The sequence below is a fragment of the Vulpes lagopus genome, chromosome 13 (assembly GCF_018345385.1).
Source record: "Vulpes lagopus strain Blue_001 chromosome 13, ASM1834538v1, whole genome shotgun sequence".
In the NCBI taxonomy this organism is placed as follows: domain Eukaryota; kingdom Metazoa; phylum Chordata; class Mammalia; order Carnivora; family Canidae; genus Vulpes; species Vulpes lagopus.
Window position 1 is genome coordinate 33,836,662 of NC_054836.1, and position 25,437 is coordinate 33,862,098.

The window sequence follows — 25,437 nt, forward strand, 5'->3', positions numbered from 1 at the left end:
CCTCTATTCGGCATCAGAGAGAGATTGATTTTGAAATTGTACAATGCAACCAAATTTTCCATTTAGTATTCTTAGTTGCCATGAAAGCAAAAAAAGCCTATACAAAGATAATATTTTTATTGATTTGCTGCAGTTGCATTTTTTTGGAAACTGAAACAAAGACTTACATCTCATAATTTATTCTAGTATATTTCATTTTGGCAGTTATTAGAAGGCTCTCTATTGTTGTCAAAACATATTATGGTCCTTTCCTAATTTTTGTGCTCTAATGAGTTTTAGATCTGATAACAAAAATGGCAAAAAACATCTCATTATTTTCATTGTTAAAAAATTTTAAACTACTTTTTACTGAGATACTTGATGGGTTTTCTACACAGCTTCCTCTGCAAGAATAGATTTTAGAATGCCCCTTTAAATTGTTCGTTGATATAATTAAAGGAGTAAATTAAATTTTTACAGAAAAAAATACCCACATCCATGTCTTGTCAGAAATAGATGGTCTAGGATGGAAAGAGAAGTAGAACTGAGGAGCTGAGGAGTCCTTTTGAATTTCTCATTCTATTACTAGGATTTCATGAAATTAAAGAATAAAAACAGGTTCCTCCCTAAAGAATTTACTGAATTAAAACCTGGAAGAATTTACTGAATTAAAACCTGGATCTTTTAGGCCACGTAGTGTGTAGTAGGTCAAAATTTTAAAAATCTAAACAATATCCACATTCTAATTCTTAGAACCTATAAATATTACCTTTTATGAAAGAAAGGTCTTAGGGCACCTGGGTGTCTCAGTCAGTTGTGTCCAGCTGGATTTCAGCTCAGGTCATGATCTCAGGGTCATGAGCCCACACTCAGCATAGAGACTGCTTGGGATTCTGTCTCTCCCTCTGCCCCTCCCCTATTCATCAGCACGTACATGTGCTTTCTCTCTCTCTTTCTCTCTCAGGAAGAAAGAGAGGGAGGAAGGAGGAAGGAAGGAAGGGAGGGAGGGAGGAAGGAAGGGGGAGAAGGAGGGAGGAGGTAGAAAGAAGGGAGGAAAGGAGGGAGGGAGGAGGAAGGAAGGAAGGAAGGAAGAAGGAAGAGGGAAGGGAGAGAGAGAGAGGGAGGGAGGGAGGAGGAAGGCAGGAAAGAAGGGAGGGAGGAAGGAAGGAGTGAAGGGAGGGAGGAGGAAAGAAGGGAGGGAGGGAGGGAGGAGGAAGGAAGGTCCGTGGATTGGAAGGTCTCTACAGATCTGGTTAAATTAGGATCTTGAGATCCGGAGATTGTTCTGAGTTTTCTGGAGGGGCCCCAAATGCCATCACATGTATCCTTATAAAACAGAGAATAAAATTTTACATACACTACACACAGGTATTAGAAGTCAATGTGGATGTTGAATCACTCAATTGTGCACCTGAAATTAATATTACACTGTATGTTAACTAACTGGAATTTAATAAAAACTTAAAAGACAAACAAGCAAAAAGAAGTCAGTATGAAGATGGAAGCGGAGATTGGAGTATGCAGTCATAAGCCACAAGCTGCTGGCAGCCACCCGAAGCTGGAAGAAGCAAGGAATGAATTCTCTCTTATAGCCTTCAGAAGGAGTATGGCTCAGCTAACTTAATTTTGACCCAGTGAAACTAATTTCAGACTTGTGGCCCTCAAAACTATGAGACTAAATGCCTGTAGTTTTAAGCCATGAAGTTTGTATATTTGTTATAGCAGCCATACAAAACTAATATATAGTATAGAATATTTATCTGGAGAAAGAAACTGAGGTTTGCAGAAGTAATAGTACTCACATAAAGTTATATAGTTAGCAGAAAATCTAGGTCTAGACATCGTTTCCTGACTCCCAATTTAAGAATGTTTTATTCATTATATCATCACTTTCTCTTCATGTTTCATTTGGGCACAAGTAGTACAGATCATCATGATTTTTTCCATTGAAACTCTTAGAATTGATATTCTTATCACACCCATTCTCCTTCACAGGCTCTCTATTCCCACTTAAATGGTTTTTGCATTGAACAAAAATATAGTATTAATCTAGCTCCCACCAGAGAGCTGGAGATGTCTGATGTCAAAGATCCAAAATATTTACCAACTTAAGATAAATAATTCTAAATAAAAGGGATCACCCTAAGGTTTTTCCAATGTCTATAAGGCCCCTAGAAATTCATGAATGTGCTTATTGTCCCAATCTCTCCCAACATAAAATATTAATATTTTTAATCTTTATAAATTGAATAGAAGAAAAATGCATTTGATTTATTACTAGACCCATATCTTCTGACTCCAGAGATTCTTCCATAATGTAATACTGTTAGTGATTTATTATGACTTAATCTTTCAGGATCCAAATGAATAGGAAAGTTTTTCCATGGCTTTAGTAAACTCTTTTGTTGGCTAAAGAAAGTTTGTATCTTCTATTAATTAAATAGTGATTTTTAACGTCTGTGATCCATAAATACCTATTCTTTGAAGTTCACAGGGACCCTATTCTCTTGAAACATTTTGTTTTAAAAGCAAGGATTTGTGTGTGATACCCTTATCAGTGGCAAAGATAACACAGCCACCAATAGATAATTTAGCTGTAATGGTATTCTGAATTTCTGTTGGGGTCATCCTGGCTGGATTAAATTCTTTCCATTTTCTATTTTTACTTAGAAGTGGGAGGAAAAGCCATTAATCTCATATTAGCTTGAGGGCCACACTTCAATACCACTTTATCTAAATATAGTTGCATTCCTTCCTCTTTGAAATGTTTGTTTATAGCACTAAAAAGTGGCCATAAAATGTTAATGGCTGAACTATGAAATACAGGCACCAAGATAATTAGTTGCTTTCTAATTTAGACTTCATAATACAGACCAAATGACATGTTAAATCTATTTTAAGAAAAATTAAAGTATCAGAAAATACTATCTCCTTAGCCACCTGCAATTTTCAATTTCTACTTCAGGAAAACCTCATAAAAGAATAATCAGGGAACCCTCTTTAGGTTTGTGGTAATTAAATAGTCTCACTCAGAAAAAAAAAATGAAGCCATTTCCTTCAATCAGTATATGAATAAGAAAGTGAACAAGTATGTCATATAAAATGAAGTCATTTAAATTAGAAGTTTACATTCTTTTGTTTTGAAAGATTTTATTTATTTATTCATGAGAGACACACAGAGAGAGGCAGAGACATAGACAGAGGGAGAAGTAGGCTCCCAGCAGGGAGCCCAATGAGGGCCTGGATCCCATGACACCAGGATCACACCTTGAGCTGAAGGCAGATGCTCAACCACTGAGCCACCCAGGTATCCCTAGAAGTTTATGTTCTATAGAAACTCTTAATAAAAGGAAAATGCCTCATTTTATTAATTTTTATGGCTCTGGGAAAAATTTTATGCTATTGATTTTTATTAAAATTCTAATATCTAAAAAAGAAAACAATACTAAAAGTAAAAATTCTACCCTCCAAAAAATTTGATTAATGCTATTCTGAGCCTCTTTCTGTGCATCCATATGAATACAAATTCTGAATATGCCAAGAGACAAAGATACATGGTAGTATGAAAGTGTAAACTAAGAAGATGCCATATTTTACATTCTTCCAAAAGCTGACTCTGAGAAACAGACTCAGATGCAAATATTTATTTGGGAGTTGATCCCAGGAGAGTATGTGAGGTGGTAGAGAAAGTGACCTAGGGAAGGGAAAAGTTTAACGTAGAGCACTTTCATGAGTGGACTTCCTCTGTGGGTAACTGAATCCCATTTCTCTTAGAGACTTTTTAAGGGATTAAAGAACTCTATAGAACACATATCAAAGATGTCCTCTAATTTATGAGGGAAATGAAGTATCTATCCACCAACTAACTATTATATTATTTGGTTGAGGTTTGCCTCAGTGGTATTAAATTCTAGGCAACTTCAGGGTTGCCGGTGGTATCCAAGCAAGCTCTGGGGCAGAGAAGCAGAAAGCTGCAGCCACTTGAGGTAAGAGACCATGTGCACAGAAACTGTCTAGTGCAAGTGAAGTCAGAGGGCAGGGATGTGTTAATAATACATGGTACAGGGAATTTGATCTGTTCAGGAAAGTTGGAGAAGGATTTCCCCAGGGAAAAACATTGAAAATAAGGGAGAAAAAAAAGAACCATTCATTTTTATACTAAAAGCAATGGAAGCCATTAGGAGGTTTTAAATAGTTGGTTGAAATGAAAACATATGTATCTTGAAAACATTAATCTGGTTGCAGAGTGGAAATCCAATGCAATATGAGCCAGAACAAATGATGATAGGCCCTTTTAAAGAAGACTTCAGTTTGTCCAGGCTGCAGATGATTAGGTATTTGGACTCAGAGAGTGGCATTTTTAAACACATGCATTCTGGCTCTAGACCACTCAGGTTTGTACCTGCCTTTACTCCTCTCTCACGACTTACATAAATGTCTTGTGTTGAGATTCATTACACTGTAAAATGGGAACAATGAGAGAAGACAACTTACATGGTATTTGAGAGGATTAAGCAGGTCAATAAATAAAAAGTTTTTAGAAGAGTGCTGGCAACTAGTAAGTACTCTATTAATTTTATCTATTATTGTAAAGAAGTGGACTTGGGGATGAAATGAAAAGTCAACTTAAAGAAAGGCAGGACATTAGAGAAGGCATATATAAAGGTAAAATAAAATGTTATATTCTTCTTGTTTATAATTGATCTGAAAGATAACTGTTAAAACAAAAATAATAACAAACATTGGGTAATGATAGGGCATGAGCAAATTAAATGAGTAACAGCAATGCTATAATGAATGGGAAGAAGAAATTGCAAACACTCTAAGATAAAATGGAATAATTCTCATTTGGAACAACAGAAATCATAAGAGTGACAAAGTGAGGAGAAACAAGTAATAAGATCAACAAATAGAAAACAGTTGTAAACATTATTGTTATAGTTTTATCAATAATCACTTCAAATGTCAATTGTCTATATATACAATGAAAAGGCAGATATTGGGGCACCTGGATGGTTCTTTGATTGAGAATCTGTCTTTGGCTCAGGTTATGATCCCGGGATCCTAGGATCAAGTCTGACATTGGGCTCCCTAAGGGGAGCCTGCTTCTCCCTCTGCCTATGTCTCTGCCTCTCTCTGTGTCTCTCATGAATAAATAAAAAAAAATCTAAAAAAAAAAAAAAGAAAAGAAAAGGCAGATGTTTTCAGAGTGGATTAAAAAAACAGGACTCAGCGTGCCTGGGAGTCACAGTCTGTTAAGTGACTAACTTTCAGTTTTGGCTTTGGTCATGATCTTAGGGTTGTGAGATGGAGGCCCACATGGTGCTTAGCATGGAGTCTACTTGAGATTCTCCCTCCCTCTCCCTCTGCCCCTCCCATTCATGGTCTCTCTCTCTCTCTCTCTCAAATAAATAAATAATATAATATAATATATATATATATATATATATATATATATATATATATATATATATAAAACCAGGACTCAATTGTATACTGTCTGCAAGAATCCCAATTTAAATGCAAATTCTCACATAGGTGAACAGTAAACTGGTGAGGAAAGAATATTATATTTATTAACACTAATCAAAACCCAGCTGAAGTAGCTGTATAATCTCAGACAAAGCAGACCTCAGAACAATGAAGATTATCAAGATAAATACGGGTATCACATGCTGATAAAGGTGTCACTTTTCCAAGTAGACACAGTAGACACGATAATCCTAACTTCGTATTAATCTAAGAACCAAAGTGCCAAAATACATGAGGCAATAACTGATAGCATTGCAAGTAGATATAGACAAATCCATAATTAAAGTTACAGACTTCAAAATCCTTTTGTCCATAATTGATATATCTAGTAGGCAGAAAATCAGTAAGGATATAGATGATCTGAACAGCATTATCAATCAACTTTATAAAATTGACATTTATAGAATGCTGCATCAAACAACACCAGCTCCAAAAAACAAAAACAACTTTTGTTTTAAGTGAACATGGGATATTCACTGAAATAGACCACATTGACTATAAAATACATCTTAACAATTTTTAAAAGATAGAAATCATACAAAGTATGTTCTCAGTTACTAATGGAATGGAGATTGGTAATAAAAGCTGGAAAAAAATGAAATTGTTGGAATCTAAACAACATATTTCGGAATAAAATGGGTCAAAAAGAAAGCTCAGAAAAAAATTTAAAAGTATTTTTAATTAAGTGAAATACAACTTATCAAAAGTTGTAGGATTTAACAAAGTAGTACTTAGTATGAAATTTATAACATTTAAGGAGCATGCTATAAAAGGATAAAGATCTAAAAGAAAAAAATCTAAACTCTGCCTTAGGCAACTAGAGAGGAAAAGCAGATTAAAAATAAAGAGAAAGAGGGATGCCTGGGTGGCTCAGTGGTTGAGAGTGTCCCTTCGGCTCAGGGTGTGATCCCAGATGTGAGGATCCAGTCCTGCATCAGGCTTCCTGGAAGGAGCCTGCTTCTCCCTCTGTCTATGTCTCTGCCTCTTTCTCTGTGCCTCTCATGAATAAATAAATAAAATCTTTCAAAAATATAAACAGAAAAAAATTAATATTGAAGACTGGAACAGAAATAAATGGAATTCATAACAAAAAAACAATGGAGAAAAGCAATTAATTCCAAGGCTGTTTTTGAAAATACCAATAAAACAAAACCTCTAGCTAGAACAACCAAGAAAATAAAAAGGACACAATTCAACAATATCAGAAATAAAAGAGGTGGCCATTATGACTGATATTAAAATAATAAAGGAATATGGTCAACAAATCTAAGTCCAAAAAATTTGATAACTTAGATGAAATGACCAATTCACTACTAAAACTCACACAAGGAGAAATAAATAATCTAAGTAGGCCTACATCTCTGAAAGATTGGTTTAATAATTACTAACCTTAAAAAAGAACACAAAGTCTAGGTAGTTTCACCAATAAAGTTTACCAAACATTTAAGGCAAAATGGTACCAAGTATATAATATCTCTTATGGAAAGTAGAAGCAGGTAGACTACCTCATAACTCATTTCATGAGGTCAGAATTGTCCTAATACCAAAACAAGATAGAGATATTATAAGAAAAGAAAACAGGAGACCAATATTCCTAATAAACACAGATGCAAAATTCCTCAACAAAACATTACCAAATTGAATCCAACAACATAAAAAGAGTTTTATACCAAGACTAGCTACACAAATTCGGTTTAATATTTGAAAATCTATCAATATAATCCCTCATATAAACAGGCTAAAGAAAAAAAAAGATGTGACCATATTAATTGACAAAGAAAAAGCCCTATAAACCCAACATTCATTCATTAAAACAAAGCATACAAACAAAAACTCTTGGGAAACTAGTAATAGAGGTGAACTTCTCAACTTGATAAAAAAAAAAATTCTACAAAAAACCTATTGCTAACATGATACTTCATGTTGACAGACATGCTTACCCCTTTAAGATTAGGAACAAAGCAGAAGCATCCCTACTCACCACTCCTACTCAAAACTGTAATGAATATCCTACTGTAAAAAGGAATGTAACTCCATTTTTCAAAATTTAAGTTTTATTTTTTTATTGAGGTTAAATTCATGGAACATAAAATTAATCATTTTAAAGTGAACAATTCAGTGAGATTTACTAGATTACAATGTTGCACCTTATCTAGGTCCAATATATTTCCATGACTCTAAAATTAAGCTACACACACATTAAGCAATTATTTCCCATTGTCCTTCTTCCCCAACTCCAGGTCTCGCTATCCACCAATCTGATCACTGTTTATATAGATATGTCTATACTGGATAATTATATAAGTGGAATCCCACAATATGTGACCTTTTGTGTCTCAGTTGTTTCACTTCCGTAATGTTTTCTAGGGTTATCCACATTGTAGAATGTAGTAGTAGTTCATTCTTTTTTTTTTACAACTGAATAATATTCCATAATACACACGCACACACACACACACACACACAAACACACACAAACACACACACACCCCACAGTTTTTCCCCATTTACTCACTGATGAATATTTGGGTTGTTTCCTACATTTTGGCTATATTTTCAAGGACTTGTTTGAGTACCTGTGTTCAGTTCTTTTGAGTATATATTCAAAAGTGGAATATGCTATTAATGGTTATTCTGTGTTTAACATTCTGAGAAAACATCAAACGGTTTTTCACAGTAAAACCACTTTATATTCCCATCATAAAGGTACAAGGATACCAATTTCTCCACATCCTTGTCAATACTTGTTATTTTCCTTTTCTGTCCTTGTGGGTGTGAAGTGCTATCTCTATGAGTTTTTGATTTTCATCTCTCTAGTGACTAAAGATATTGAGTATTTTTTCATGTGCTTATTGGTTATTTGTACTTCATCTTTGGATAGTTTTCTATTTAAATCCTTTGTCTATTTTTTAAACAGGTTGTTTGAGGTTTTTTCCTATTACCTTGAAGATCTCTGTATATTTTGGATACTTGATAGATACATGATTTGCAAATATTTTCTTTCATTCTGTAGCTTGTATTTTTATTTTCTTGATAGTTCCTTTTATACACAAAAATTCTTAATTTTGATAAGGTCCAATTTATTTTTCTTTTGTTGCTTTTGGTGTCATATCTAAGAATTTATTACCAAATGCAAGGCCATGAAGATTTATCCTTATATTTTCATATAAAAAGTTTTTTAATTTTATAACTTATATTTAAATTACTGATCCATTTTTTAATTTTTTAAAATTATTTATTTGTTAGAGAGAGAGAGAGAGAGCACAAGGCAGAGGAGAGGGGCAGAGAGAGAGGGAGAAGCAGGCTTCCCACTGAGCAGGGCGCCTGACTCAGGGCTCAATCCCAGGACCCTGGGATCATGACCTGAGCTGAAGGCAGACACTTAACCGACTGAGCCACCCAGGCGCTCCTACTGATTCATTTTGAGTTATTTTTTTATGTTCTGTGGAGTAAGGATCCAACTTCATTCGTTTGCATGTGGCATACTATTATCACACCATCACTTTTTGAGAAAACTATTCTTTAATCGCTGATGGTCTTGGCACTCCTGTCAAAAATCAGTTAAGCATAGATGTATGCATTTATTTCTGGACCACCAACTCTGTTCTATTGGTCTAGATGTTTATCTTTATGCTAATATCATACTCTTGTTTACTATTGCATTGTAGTAGCTTTTGAAATTGGTAAGTATGAGTCTTCCACTTTTGTTCTTTTTCAAGATTGTTTTGGCTACTCCAAGCCCATCGTAATTTGTTATGACTCTAAGGAGCTCTTTCTCCATTTCTTTAACAAGGCTATTAAAATTTTAATAAGGATTGCACTGTATCTTTAGAATATTTTGAGTACTTTTGCCATCTTGATGATATATATCTTTGATTCCACAAACACAAGATATTTTCCATTTAGGTCTTTTTAAAATTCATATAATGTTTTATAGTTTTCAGTATACAGCTCTTTTACCACCTTGGTAAAATTCACCCTTAGATATTTTATTCTTTTGGATGTTGCTGTAAATGGAATTGTTTTTGTAACATTTTTGGCTCTTTTGTTTCCAGTGCATAGAAACACAACTGATGTTTTTGTGTGCTGATCTTGTATCTTGCAACTTTTTCAGAATTCATTCACATTTCAGAAAGGATTTCATGCACTTGTTTCCAATTCTTTTAAATCTGTCAAGTAGACATAACCCTCTGTTTAGATTTTCCAAAGACCTATAAATAATCTGAATTTTTAAACGTATCTACAAATTAATTCTAAACTTTTGATGTAGATGCAAAAGACACAGAATAGCCAACACAATATTGAAGAATGAGAACGAAGTTGGAGGACTGGCACTACTTGGCTTCAAGACTTACTATAAAACCACAGTAATCAAAACAGTGTGATATTGGCACTGGTATTCATATTGAAAGAATAGACAAATAGACTTATGGAACAGAATGGAGAGTCTAGAAATAAATCCACTAAGTATAATCAACTGATTTTTGACAGAGAAGCAAGGACAATACATTGGAGCAAAGACAGTCTCTTCAACACATGGTTCTGGAACAAGTCGACATCCACAAACAAAAAAGTGAATCGAGACACATACCTTACACCCTTCACAAAGACTGACTCACAGACCTAAATGTAAGACTCAAAAATATCAAACTCCTAGGAGATAACGTAGAAAATCTAGATAACCTTGGGTAGAGTGATGCCTTTTTAGATAAAACATCAAAGATAAAACCTATGAAATAAAGAATTAGTAAGCTGAATTTCATTAAAATGTAAAACTTCCACTTGGTGAAACACATTATCAAAAGAATGAGAAGGCAAATTATAAACCGGCAGAAAATAGCTGCAAAAGACACACTGGTGAAGGACTGCCATCCAAAATATGCAAAGAACTCTTAAACTCAACATGACCAGAAATAAGCTGATTAAAAAATGAACCAAAGACATTAACAAACTCCTCATCAAAGATGATATATAGCTGGCATATAAGCATATGAAAAGATGCTCCACATCGTATGTCATTAGGGAAATGAAAATTAAAACAACAATGAAATACAACTACATACCTCTCAGAATGGCCAAAGTCCTGAACACTGACAATATCAAATGCAGACAAAGATATGAGCAACAGAAATTCACACAATTCTGGTGGGAATGCAAAATAGTCAACTACTTGGAAAGCTATTTGGCAATTTCTTACATAAGTAAGTATACTCTTACAAATGATCCGACAGTCATATTCTTCATTATTCATCCAAAGGAATTAAAAACTTATGTCCACACAAAAATTTGCACGCAGTTTTTAGCAGCTTTAGTCATAATTGTCAAAACTTGGAAGCAACCGAAATGTCCTTCAGGAACTTAATGGATCCTGGTATATCCAGGACAATGAAATATTATTATTCAGTACTAAAAAGAAATGAGCTATCAAACCATAAAATGGCATGAAGGAAACTTATATGCATATTAGTAAATGAAAGAAGCCAATCTGGAAAGGCTACATACTGTATGACCCCACCATATGACATTCTGGAAAAGTCAGAATTGTGGAGACAATAAAAAGATCAGTGGCTGCCAGTAGGGGTGAAGAATTGCTGTGGAGGTGAACAGACAGAGCACAGAAGATTTTAAGAATAGTGAAAATACTTTGTAAGATATATAATGATGGATATACATCACCGTACATGTGCCCAAATCCATAGAAGTACAGCACCAAGAATTGAACTCTACCATAAACAATGGACTTTGGATGATGATGATTTATCAATATAGGCTATCCTTGGTACCATTCTGGTGAGTGACACTGATAAAGGGGAAGGATATACATGTGTGCAGGCAAGGTGTATGAGAAATCTTTTAACTTTCCTCTCAATGTTATTAGCAACCTAAAACTGCTCTAAAAATTGAGTATTTCTTTAAAAAGAATATTTTGAGAAATCTTGTTAAATTGCTTTTTGAACAAGCCCAGATATGTCATGATTAATACATTTTCATCTGTTTAGTAATCCTATCAATGAATAGGAATGGTAGAAATGAATTATATCTACCGAGCTTTGCTCTGAATACATGCTGATTCTTCATGATCATTTTATTTTTATTGCCCAAAAACTATCATTTTAATAACATACTCTAGAATCTTGCTGAGATAAGTCATTAGCCTATAGTTTGTGGTATATGCTTTTTCCTTTTAAGAACAAGAACTTTTGCTAGCTAATGATAATAACCAAGAAAAGATGAAGAGAATTAAAGGATACTTAATAAGATTTATTGCAGAAAATGAGTATTTTAAAACACAATGCATAGAATTATACTGAAAGGAAAGGAAGAATGTACATGATTCTGAGAAGGAAGAAGAGAATCTAAGCATTCGTCATGAGATTGATGAATAGAAAATGTTGACAGGAAAAGGATATAACAAAAAGTAGGATTAACCTCACAGAAGGAAAAACCACATGTTCTTTAACACATATACACACACAAAGCAAAAAGGACGGTCATTAAATATTTGCCAGATCCAAAAATAACACATATACACACACAAAGCAAAAAGGATGGTTATTAAATATTGGCCAGATCCAAAAGAAAGTAAGACCTTTGAAGCATTGGACAGTACTCTGAGGAGTGACATAAAAGTTTAAAGTATTCTCAACAAAGTCCGTTAGAGTAAAAGAAAGACCTAAGTTAAGAGATTTGCAAATACTTCAGTTCACTACCCACTCTTGACAATTCATAAGAAAACCAGAGATGGGACATGGGAGCCAAGATGGTGGAATAAGATAAGGTAATTGTGACTCACTCCAATTCCCCCAGCCTACAACTCTGTTAAAACTCTAGTGATCCCTAACAGCACATAAGAATGCCATGCTTCCTATGGATTACCTTCTTTAATATTACAATATTTAAGTGCTACTGCTATGCATGTTTTGTCGAGATACGTAGAAATTAAATGAGATTAATTAATTTCCTCCAAATGACACTGCTAGTAAATGATGGCAATGGTATATTAACTTCAATTCTGTTACTTCAGAGCCTAATTTCCCAACCAGTAATTTTGTAATCAAAGGTCATACCACTTGATTTTTTTACTATTACTCCTCTTAGAAGTCAGATATAGCTAAATATAAATTTGGGATAAATTTGTTCTGAATGTATAGATGTAAAGAATGCTTAGAGGTAATTCAGTGTTGGATTGAATGGGGATATAACTGTCACATTTACCTTTCATTCAATAGGACCATGCAATGCAGTGCCAAGACTAATTCTTACATAACTTAAGTTGAGCAGTCTCTCCGGCTTATGGAAGTCTTCTTCCTATAGGTAATATGATACACCATGGTTAGTCTAAGACCCTGTGTTTGTGGCTTTTTCTCATCCCTAAATGTAACAGAATATAGAATACTTTGGTAATGGAAATCCTGTTTCTTTCAATCCAATTCTGAACTGAGTCAGCAAAATTATTACAAGTATGACATTTTTAATAATGTTGAGGTTGCTATATTCCAGGGAGAATTTGGCTACATTGGAAAGTGCCCAAATGGGGAGGTCAGAGTAGGGTAATATTGTTTGATGCACTCAGCTGGGTAAGTTTGGGTGAGAGCCGTGCCAGGGACTCAAGCAACCAGTGGACTATAAAAAGGAAATTGAAGCGAAGAAAGCTAGTTGGACAAACCCAAGGCAGATCCCTTAAAGGAGATATGAGAAGAGATAGAAGCCCAAAAGAAAGCAGATGCCAAAATCAATTCCTTCATGACATTCTGACATAAAACTGGTTTATTGCAAAATTCCTTAGAAAAGTGACTCAACCTCATAAAAACTTCCAAGTTAGCCAATTGGAATGAAATTATGCATATATTTTACCAGTCTTCTCCTTGGGTTTAACTGATGATGATCAAGCCCTAGTGGATTTTTCTTTTGTTATGACATATATTCTAAACTTTGGAATATTAACCTAAAGCTCAGAATCTCTCTCCAGACTTTGGACCTACAAAAATGGATTGGATCACTTTCAATAGCCATTTGTTTTTTCTGGCTAGATTTGTGGTCCAATATGTTTCCTGTTGGTCAGGAAATACCAAAAGCACAGACTTTCCTCAGGAATTTGGCCATTTAGTTTCCAATCCTTTGCCAGAATTTAAACATGTTAAGTATAAGGATGGAGAGGATGCAGAGAAAGAAAAAAGAAAGAAATAGCACAAATTTTCAAAACTAGGAAAGGGTCAATTTCATTGTTTTGGAGTAATGAGTAAAGAATTTTAAAAGAAATCATCAATAAAATAAATATTTCATGAGCAATCTGTTTTTAAAAATTTATATGCTCTAATCAAGTTTGCCATTCTATAAGACTGATGACTAAAACAGTTATTAGAGCAAAAATTCCCTAAAATTGAACAGTGGAATATACTGCTAGTGTTTGACATGTTGGATCAGTTTTCTTTGTTCTCTTTGATGAGCAAGATGATTATTACAGGATACTTTGAAATGGAAAAAAAAGCAATAATCAGATAAAATTGATTAAATATTACTGCCAAATTGATGTCAGATTACATGAGAAAAGTCAAAAGTTGAATGTTAAACATTTTCCAAGCATGTGCCATATCTTTTCTTTTATCTTATCTCTACGTGGAAGATGATATTTTATAAGTAAAATTGTTTCTAAACCAATATAAAAAGGCACATATCCAGAATAAAAATGTAGATGGCAGACAGGTCTGGCAACACTAGAAGGATAAGGAACCTGGGAATGCCTGGATAAGGTAATGGGCTTTGGTCTAGACATTGTTAAACTCAAATCTGGCAGTACTGTATTTGACTTGGGACTTAGTTAAAATCCTGCAGTGGGTGGTTCTGAAAATAAAAATCCAGTTAAACCATCTGGCTCCTCAGCTATGCAAAATATAAAGCAATTTGCCTGGCTACCCTCTTTCCATCACTCCTTCTCTGATGACTTTCATTGCTAGATTCTATTTTTGGCATTTTTATTATTCAGAGAAACATTTAAGCATGCTGAATCCCCCTCTACCAATTGACGTTTCTAGCAAAGCTTTTCAAAGCACAATGCATTGACAGTCATAAATTATCTTTCAAAAAATAAAACACAGACATTAGACCAGATGATATTTTTTTAGACTTCGTTTCACTATCACATAGTTTTATCTTTTGAAATGAGGTTATTTAGAGATGCAATTTACTTAGTGCTCCAGTGGCTGGTTTTTGAGGTTTTGTAAGCTATTAAACCATTATCCAACCTACTCAAATAATAAATCTTTTAGAATGGAGAACAGCCAATCATAAAGTGACAACAATACAGAGAAAGAAAATGAATTCAGGTACAAATTCATATTTAATGGATATAAACCTCAATGGCTATGGAATTGAATGCTAAATATAGTTAATTTAATTTACTAGCAATCTCCTTTAAAGCAATCCATACTTTCTCAGAAAATTAAATAAGCAATTGAACACATTAGTTTTGGAATGCACATTTTCCCTTTGTGAAGTATGTCTAGAAAAATACACAAATAAGGTTAATCAATATATAAAACAAAAAGAAATGTGTAGTTTATGGAATCAGCTTTTTAAGCTTTAGTTGCATTCCTCATTTTCCCTGCAAGTGTCTCTTGGCTCATAAATATAGAAATGTCTAATATTAGCAATATTCTAAGAATTACACATCTAAGCAATAACAGACCAGTTAAATAATCAACATGAAAAGGTTACAGGTATTGCAATTACTCAGTATTACTGAGGCAATGGAAAAATACATATATCTATACACTGCCATTAAGAGTGTAAAAGAGTAGGAAATTTCTGGAGTGTTATTTGACAATAAATATTAAAAAAAAATTTTAAGATTTTATTTATTTATTCATAGACACAGAGAGAAAGAGGCAGAGACACAGGCAGAGGGAGAAGCAGGCTCCACGCAGGGAGCCCAACGTGGGACTCAATCCTAGGTCTCTAGGATCACACCCCAGGCCGCAGGTGGCGCCAAACCACTGCGCCACCAGGGCTGCCCTACTAAATTTTTTTTTTTTAAATAGACTTACTCTTTGACTCAAAATTTTCCTCATCTAAGAGTTTATTTATTCTAGTAAACTGGAATAAATTGGAACAGTATATAAAATGTTATATATATGTGTGTGTATATGTATATACGTATACATATATCAGCAAGAAGATAAATGCTTTATGATATATATGTGTATGTATATATATCTTGTGCATGTATATTGTGTGTATATATTCAGGCAGCATTATTTATTTTCAAAATTAGGAACAAGTTAAGCATTAATAAAATGTAAACAATGCATGATATATCCAAGAATGTGGTTATAAAGTCATAATGACTTAAATGTATTTTTAATAGCGTGCCAATTTATTAATGATTATAGAATTAAAAGGAGGACACTTATGATGTTTCTGGGAGGCATGACAATCTTTTCTAAGGGTATATGTGTACGTGTGTACATATGTGTAAAATGTGGGAGGGAAAAGAAGGAGCAAGAACAGTAAAATGTTGAAGCTGAGTGATGAATATATGGCAGTGCATTACACTAATCTTTCCACCTGTGTGTTTGAAAAGTTCCATAGCAGTTTTTAAAACACACAAGATTTCACACCCCTTTTTAATAGTTCAGTCGACTCTTGGACAAGAGGAGTTTGATTTGCAGGTTCACTTATATACAGATCTTTGATAGTACAGTCCTGTAAATGTGTTTTTCTTATGATTTTTTTACTAACATTTTCTTTTCTCTAGCTTACTTTATCTTAAGAACACAGTATATAATACATATTACATACAAAATACCTGTTAATCGACTGTTTCTCAGTAAGGCTACAGATCAATAGTAATTAAGTTTTCAGGGAATCAGAAGTTTCCACCATGCCGAGTAAAAAGGGGAGCTCTATCCCCCCACCCCTACCTGTTGGTCAAGGATCCGTCTTTCGGTGGTGGAATTGTGGACATTTTTTCTCTTTTTTCTGTTTATCAGTAAATGTATATTACATAGTAAATATGTAAAAAGTAAAAATGAACAAAAATTAAATCTACAGAAAGATCTGTTTTGCTTTTTGTTTCCTCAACCCTGGGCTCCATCCAAGTGCTGCTGACAATTCCAACTCTCCTCTCAGACCTATTTGCTTTCCAAAGCCTTTCTTAACAGCTAAATACTTACAGTGGGTTGTACTTCACAAAACATTTGGTTCAGCATCAGTCTCTTTGTCCCTGCTGAAGCCCTAACACCTATTTTCAGTCTCTCGTTGTTCTGATTTTTGCTATTACTCAGAAATGACACTTAAGTCCCAGCAATTTTCCTGGGCTGAGTTCTTGTTCTCTGTTGTTATTCTGGCTTGCAATTATGTGGACACAGACCTATATGTCCACTTGCTCTTCCTGACCTGAGTCAATCCCTGTCCCTTCACACCTGCCTTTGGCCTTCTGCTTTGGCCTTTGTCCCTTTTCTCCCTAGATTCATAGCATCATTTGGTTCTTCTCTTGTTAATAATATTCAACCATTTGATTTGCATGGCATATTGTTCACATCTGTTCTATATCCTACCCAAACCATAACTTCCATGGACTGTACAGTTCTGGTGCAGCCTAGTTGAAATGAGACAAATCCTAGCAGAGAAGATAAAACCAAGGTATGTCAGTGGTGAATGGTCTGGTCTAGACTTCTTTTGGCATTTCTATATTCTCAGAGATGAGGCATATGACTGGAGGAAAAGCTTGAGTCTGGAGCTAGACCACCTGGACTCAAATCCTGGAACTGCAGCTCAGTAGTTACAAAACCCTAGACAAATTAAGTGGCTCAGCATTACCATCTGTAAAATTGGAGTAATATTAGTTGTGAGGATTAAATGGCAAGAACACATGACACCTTTAGAACAATGCTTGATACACAAACATACTAAATTAGTATTTGTTGGGCAGCCCGGGTGGCTCAGCGGTTTAGTGCCACCTTCAGTCCAGGGTGTGATCCTGGAGTCCTAGGATCGAGTCCCACATCGGGCTCCCTGCATGGAGCCTGCTCCTCCCTCTGCCTGTGTCTCTGCCTCTGTGTGTGTGTGTGTGTGTGTGTGTCTCTCATGAATGAATAAATAAAATCTTAAAAAGAAAGTTAAATAAATAAATAAATAAATATTTGTTTTTATTAAGTCTAATATTTATTATGAACATCTTTGAACATGGCAGTTATTAAACAAATCCTTGTGGGAGAAATTTAGAATAAATATAAAATAACAAAAGAATAACAAAAACACAAAAGTTGTGTTTTGAGTGAATATGTGAATACATTCACTCCTTTAGAAAATATTGATTGAGTTTCTGTCATGACGAAGCCACTGGGCTTAGGTCCTGGGCACAGGACAGAGAACAAGATAAATGAAGCCTTTGCCCTTATGGCACTTATACTGTAATGGAGCTTACATTTGAATTGATGAATGAACTTATCAGTGGCTTTGTGGATGCCAAGGAATGTGATTATAACCTTTGTTTTGAAAGTGGCTTTCTCTTTACCAGCAAAGCCACCTCTGGGTACATTTAAGTGTTTTAGAAATTTTGTCTCCACTCTTCTTGACCTTGAAAGGAGATTCATGACTATGTATTTATTAATCAAGTTAAAGTTTGCTTATTCATTTTATCAGATCAGATCCAATTTTAATTATATAAGGGGTTGAATAGAATTAAACATTCTTCACTTGAATATGACAAATAAAATAATATTCGGCTCAATAAGAGACTCAGGGGCTTTTTTTTTTTTTTGCTTTTACTTTATTTTTCCACAAGAAAAAAATACCTTTATTATTTTTATTATACATTTTTACAACGCCTGCTTGCTAACGAGTTTTCAGTGGTTCATAAAGAAATAAAACATAAAGGAAATCCAACCCCCTGATTTAAATAACGACCATTAATATTTTGTGATACCTTTTTTATAACTTTCTTCATGTGTTCATTTGCATATAATTTACATGAATGGGTCCATATTATAAAAGATGTTTTAGTCATCACTTTCCTCTTGCTTTCCTCTTTTCCTTCTTCTCTTCTTCTTTCAGTTTTTGCTTCTACCAACAATATTGAAATAACATTACATATGAATATGCTCTATTTGCACTTTCATTTTTGTAAGTTCAATTCCAAAAGTAGGATTTCTAGGCGAAAGTATCTATATAGTTTTAATTTTTACTGATAATGCCCAGCCAACTGCTTTCCAGAGTAGCATGTCAACTTAGAGTACACCAGCAGTTTATGAGAGTTCTCATTGCTCCCCATCTTATCAACATGTGGGATGTTCAGGCTTTTACATTTTTTTTTTAACAATTTGGTTGGTATAATAGTATCTTGTTTTAATTCAGATTTACATTTCCTTGATTTGTTCTTCTTTGAATTGCCTTTTCACATTTATGAATTCTTTGGACAATCAACATATAAGAGCTTTTGTCTTTAATAAATTCTGTAAAATTTCAGTATCTTCTAATATTGTGTCTCTTTTTTCTCTTTATTCTGTCTAGAATGTTTTTAGATATAGAATTATACACTTTACCCTCTATGTCACCTAATGTCTCCTTCAGATTTTCATTCTTATTTGTCTCTTTGTGATATTTCTCTGTGATCTCTTCAGATACCAGTTCACTAATTATTTCTTCAGTTATGCCCAAACAAGAATATCATCTCTAAGTTCTTAATTTCAATCTTTGATTGTCTTCTAGTAGGCTTACTTCTTTTCTCCAGGTTAGCTAATTCTTTTTGATAGAATTTTTTTATGTTGCTTTTAATGCTCTCATAATATTCCATTAAATTCAATGGACATACTGATTTTATTTTATATTCCATATATCTGATTATTCAGAATTGGTGGTCTATGTGTACCTGATTTTGCAAAGATCTATTTGTTTGTAACTGTAGTATTTTATTATCATTATTTACAAAAATGGAATCTTAAGTTTTTTAGGTATATATTCATATTATTAGCAAGTAGAGATAATTCGTATTTTTCTGGATATTTATACCAGTTATTTCATGTTTTTTGCCTAATTGCATTTACAATAGCATTTACTAATGTTGAGTGCCATTGAAAACAGTAGCATTCCTGTCTTCTAAAAGATTTTCTAGCTAATCATGTCTACCTCACCCATTACAAATTCTCTATGTTAACAAACTGTCATAAATAGCCAAAGCTCACCACAAACTCAAACACCACAAAATGCAAACAAAATGTACTTTTATGATCCAATAATCATTTTTCAATGAATTATATGTGAAATGCATTACTCTAATATCTCTAAAGAAAACAAAGAAAACTTAGACATAAATACATAGAGAATTAAAAGTTATTAAGTATTTCTTTTACCCAAACTGTCATGAAAAAGACAAGGAAGATTGAAAAGACATAAGTACACAAGGATAAAAACAATGTGGAAAGGAATTTACTAACATAGGTTTGGAAACGGAGGTGGATGAATGGTTTATTAGTTTCCAATGACTGTTTTAAACAGTTACAACAAAATTGATGGTTTAAAATAACACATTTATTCTCTTATGTTTCTAAAGGCCAGAAATCCAAAATGGTTTTGCCAACCTAAACCAAGGTGTTGGCAGGGTCATGCTTCCTTGGTAGGCTCTATAGTAGAGTCTCTTTCCTTGTACTTTTCCTGATTCTAGACCTACATTCCTTGCATTCCTTGGTTCAGGGCTCCATCCTTCCATCTTCAAAGCTAGCAGCAAATTATCTTCAAATCTTTCTGTTTTCGTTATCACATTACCTTCTTCTGTGGTCAAAAAATCACCCTCGGCCTCCCCTGATAAGAATACCTGTGATTACATTTAGGGACCACCTATACTAAGCAGGATAATTTCCCCATCTCAAGATCTTTAACTGAAACACATCTGCAATGTGCCCTTATGCCATGTAAAGTTACATTCCCAAATTCCATGGATTAGGCCTTAGATAAACTTTTGAAGCTATTATTCAACCTACCATATGTGGTAGACTTTAGCACATCAAAGCTGAAAATTACACTGTCAGTAAGGAGAGCAATAGAAGCAGGATATTTTGTCACAGAACTAAAGTAGGGAACACTAATTAAAGCCATTGGCCAGGTACCTCTCCAACTGAAAGATAACTGGTGGGGTAGAAATCAGGAGAATTGGTTAGCCATGGACTATATCACTAGATTCCTCAGATCACTTTCCCAAACATTTACAGTAAGATTACTTTCCCCCTCTAATGCAGTGGACTCAGGGACACTGCACATTGCTAAGGGTAATGACACCATATGAAAAATGAGTACTCATTAATTATCATTGAAACCCAAAGATCTTTTCCCAATCAGCCTAAGAATGCTTACAGAGAGACTGGGCTGGAGGATAAATGAATATTCTTTGTGGAAAGGCACAAGGAGAACAGAATAAGAGATAACCATGTGAATCTCCCAATAAAACCAAATTAAATACCACACAGTAAATCCCACCAAAGGACAAGACCCATATAAGCCATATATACCTTCAAATCAACTTTTAATGTCTATTTCTTAAATCCTGATGGAAAGTCATGTATAACCAGACATTTAAAGTAAGCCTCTACCATAAAGACTAAACAAAGTGGGGGACAAAAAAGAGTCTCAGCAAAGAAGCAAAAGGCTTTTTTTTTTTTAAACTGGCACTTTAGATTTTCAGAGATTAGAATTATTATACTCATAAAATGAGAACATGAGGTAATTTTTTAAAATGCCAAGCACAGAAAAAGATAAAAATCTTGGAAGGTAAAATTAGGACAGTAAAACAGGAATGTCCAATAGAAAAGTTAAAGACAAAGATGAAGAAATCTCTCAAAAAGCAGGGGAAAAAAAAGAAGGACTAGAATATTATTCTATGACTTAAAACACTTTACATTTACAATTCCAGGGGAAAAAAAGTGAGAAAAGATGGAGAGAAAAAATTATCAGAGATAAATATTTATTTTTTTCCAAGCTGAGCATATGAATTCATCAAGAGGGATCATCATAATGGTTATTCAGTATAATAGCTACATTGACATACATTAAAGTGTATCACTGTGAAATTTCAGGATACATGGAGGCAAAGAGAAAATTCTAGATGTTTCCCAAGAGAAATTACAAGACCTCACATTGCAGAATCAGAATGACACCAGACTTTTCAACAGAAATGCTACAAGCTAGACCAAAGTGGAGCAATACCTTCAAAATTCTCAGGGAAACTGATTTCCAATGAAGAATTGTATACTCAGGCAAACTATTAAATTAAGTAGAATAGCTGAAGCTAAAATAGTCAAAATTTCAATAATTTTGCCACCCATGCATTCTATCTCAGAAGGTTACAGTATATAATCAATTAAAATGAGGAGGTTAACAAAAGAGGAAGAAAACAGGGGATCCAAGCAACAAAAGAGCCACAAGAAAAGATTGCTTACAAAAAATAAATGATAAGATTCCCAAAATACATGGTGATGAGACACCTAGGTCAGTCTTCTCAACTGAGCATGATTCTGTCTCCCAGGGGGTATGTAACAATGTCTGGAGACAGTTTAGTATCACAGGTTGGGCAGTGGGGAGAGTGCTACTGGCATCTAGTGGATAGAGGCCAGAGATGCTGCTAAACATCCTACAATGTAGTGACAACCTCCTACAAGAAATAATTTTCCAACCCCAAATGTCAAAGCACTGAGGAAGTTGAGACACTCAGTTCTAGACTAATAGCTGTTCAGAAGGGTGAAACAGGAACCAGGGCAACTTCAACAGATTCTAGATTCATTCTGTGGTCAATTTAGAACCACTGACATCTTAAAACTAAGCCTCAGAAAGTATCTTTTAACAGACACACAAAATTATAATATAATGTGAGCAGTGTGGTTATAGAGGCAGGCAGAAAGTACTTGGGGACACAACCGAGCCATTTTCCTTAACTATAATTGCTATATTAGTATTTTTTGTCTAATATAAAAGACTCCTCATGATCTTGCCACGAACTAATGTTGCAACTTTATCTCCTGTCACTCTTCTCTGCCATATAATGTGATTTTTTGAACATACATCAATTGAATCCTCCATTCATTGCTCATACTGTTTTCTCCTCTTTAATTTCTATATCTACCTTGTTGTCTCAAGGAATTCATCAACGACATTCAAACTTAGCTCCAAAAGTTAAAAAAACAGCAATCAATTAAAAATGAATAAAATGGTTCCTAAATATCAGTGCATTCCTAATTAATTTTAAATAATACATATTAATCATGCAAACAATTGGTATATGTATTACTTAAGGTATTTCCAACTACTGTAATCAACAATCCCCAAAGTGTACAATAGCTCAAGAATAATAGAAGTTTCTTGCTCACTCTCATAAAATCCAAATTCCAGATTAGTAGGTGCCTCTCCTCTCAGAAGTAACTTAGAGTTCCAGGCACCTTCTATTTTATAGTTTCTCCTTCTCGGCTTCTAATTTTAATATGCTCATCAGCATTAAACAGGTAGATGGGTAAAAAGCATGCAGAATTAATATATAGGAGGTCTTTATGGTCCAGGCCAAGTACGTGACATACATCACTTTCACTTACTTCAAGGGAAGCTGAGAAATTTGACCTACATACCTAAGAAGAGCAAACAGCTGGTTAAGAGATAGCCAGTCTCTGCCATGGTGTCGTTCTGAAAACCCTTCCACTACTGTTCAGAAACAAAATACAAGGAGATTTGGTTATTTGTAGGGTATATATATATACAGCAGAATGTCAGTAATAAAAAATATTAAGATAGAAACATTAAGGAATATAGGAAACGTCCTTGAATTGCAGAGTATAAAAATAAAGGAGGCCAGATGAACAGATAGTGTCAAGTACATACAGGGGATATTGTTAAGAAATGACCCCAGCTGGCCCCCGGGCTGCTCTTCAGCCTGACTTGCAGAAATGGGCTGATTGTGGAGGAGGGACAATGCCACCACCGCTTCTCCTGCAATACCTGCCCTGAGATGTGCACAACATCCCCTACAAGATAACCAATCGGAAGTATCCAAAGCTTGAAGAATTGTTTGATATGTTAGGTGGAGCAGCTGTGTGGAGAATATTGACTCTACAAGCAAAGCCAGGTCCTAAATGCAAACATCTTTGTGCCTCCATCGGCTCTGCAGGAGAACCTGCTACAAATGCTGCAGAGCTCAGTGTGGACACTGCTGGAGGGACTGTGGCCAGGCTGGTCCATCTGTGTAACATCTGTTTACCTCATTCCCCAGGGTGGATTTCCAAACCCAGGAATGTGAACTGCATGTCCTGACTGTGTGATCTTTTATCACATCATAATAAAAGATCGTGTGATCTTTTATTATGACCTTTGTGCTGGGCATTTTGCTAATTATTGAGTTCTTACAACAAAACATTGAGAGGGGTGCTACGATGTCTTTTTTTTTTTCAGGAAGTCAGTCAGTTGCCACATGTCACAGAGGTAGATAAGAATTTGGGCTGGTGTGGCACAAAGCTGACCCTTTTAGGGTAGGTGTCCAGGATGTCAGCAAATGCAGCCCATCTGCCAACCAGTGGGTGAACCCATTTAGGTCAGGAGAGATTTTGTGTGGGGGGAAGGGTATCCATCACTAAGGGCACTTTTAATGTCCTGGGCAGTTACCTTTTACATTGACCTTCTCTCACCATCAGCCCTCTTAAATATCTACCTGTTGGCACAACTAATAAAGTAAAATTTTATAATGTAGGGTAAAAAACAGAAAGAAAGAAAAAGAAATGGTGGAGAGCAAGGAGATAAACATTGCCATAGCCAGCAAAGAGAATGCTGGTTTTTTCCTGTGACTCAGGAGGAGAAGAAAAGCTCTGCTGGTTATTTAAGAAACTGGGAAGTCAGTTTTGTCAAGGAGGTTAAAAAGATGCAAAGAGAGCTAGGAAAAAGGCTGAAGTGCTGAAGGAAAATTTTCTTAATATCTGAGGGATTTCTTCATATGGGGTTGAGTGGGTAAATGGAACAGCACGCAAAATTATTGTAGAGCGGGGTAGGTGAGGATTTTTGTGGGTTAGGATCTTATTAAGGTGATCGTGTGATCTTTTATTATGACCTTTGTGCTGGGCATTTTGCTAATTATTGAGTTCTTACAACAAAACATTGAGAGGGGTGCTACGATGTCTTTTTTTTTTTTTTCAGGAAGTCAGTCAGTTGCCACATGTCACAGAGGTAGATAAGAATTTGGGACTAAAACTGGAATCTTGGTCAGGTTACTTCTGGGGTCCCTTAAACATTTACTCAAAATCACTGCTATCATTTTTGGTTATCACTTATCTGTTGGTCTGTTTTTTCTTTCTTTTTTAAAAAAGATTTTATTTATATTCATGAGAGACAGAGAGAGAGAGAGAGAGAGAGAGAGAGAGAGAGAGAGGGGCATAGACACAGGCAGAGGGAGAAGCAGGCTCCATGCAGGGAGCCCCATGTGGGACTTGATTCCGGGACTCCAGCCTCACGCCCTGGACCAAAGGTAGGCGCTAAACCGCTGAGCCACCCAGGGATCCCAGTCTGTTTTCTTTTTTTAAATCAAGTCTACTGATTATGTTATAATAACATTATATTTCAATGTTTACATTTAAGTAAACATGCTTGTGATGTTTAATACCATAAAATTTTTTACATTATAATTTTTTTCAGTGTTCATTAAAATGGTGATGATCAATCCAATAGCCAAAAACAAATGCAGGTCTTTGGAGATAATTTTGAAGAAGAAAAACAGGAACAGTTAAATAGAAAATAAGGTAAATGGTTTCTTGAAGTTCTTTCTAGCATCCTATCTTTAAACTTATTATTTTTAGGTGAAAATAGATCTTTAAAATTTCTCTCAGCAAATTTAATTTAAAATAGTGGTCAAACACCATGTAAGTTGGGAATTTTTAAAACTCCACTAGAAATAGAAACTACTACCAACTT

General features: G+C 34.7%; 1 protein-coding gene across 1 annotated transcript in view; it reads right to left on the reverse strand.

Moving 5' to 3' along the window:
• Positions 1–25,437, reverse strand: part of MACC1 (MET transcriptional regulator MACC1) — a 237,144-nt gene that overhangs the window by 19,680 nt on the left and 192,027 nt on the right. The window contains exon 5 of the mRNA XM_041727344.1: positions 12,727–12,819. Within this exon, the coding sequence (XP_041583278.1) occupies positions 12,730–12,819 (90 nt within the window). The 3' untranslated portion in view covers positions 12,727–12,729. The remainder of the gene's footprint in view (positions 1–12,726; positions 12,820–25,437) is intronic.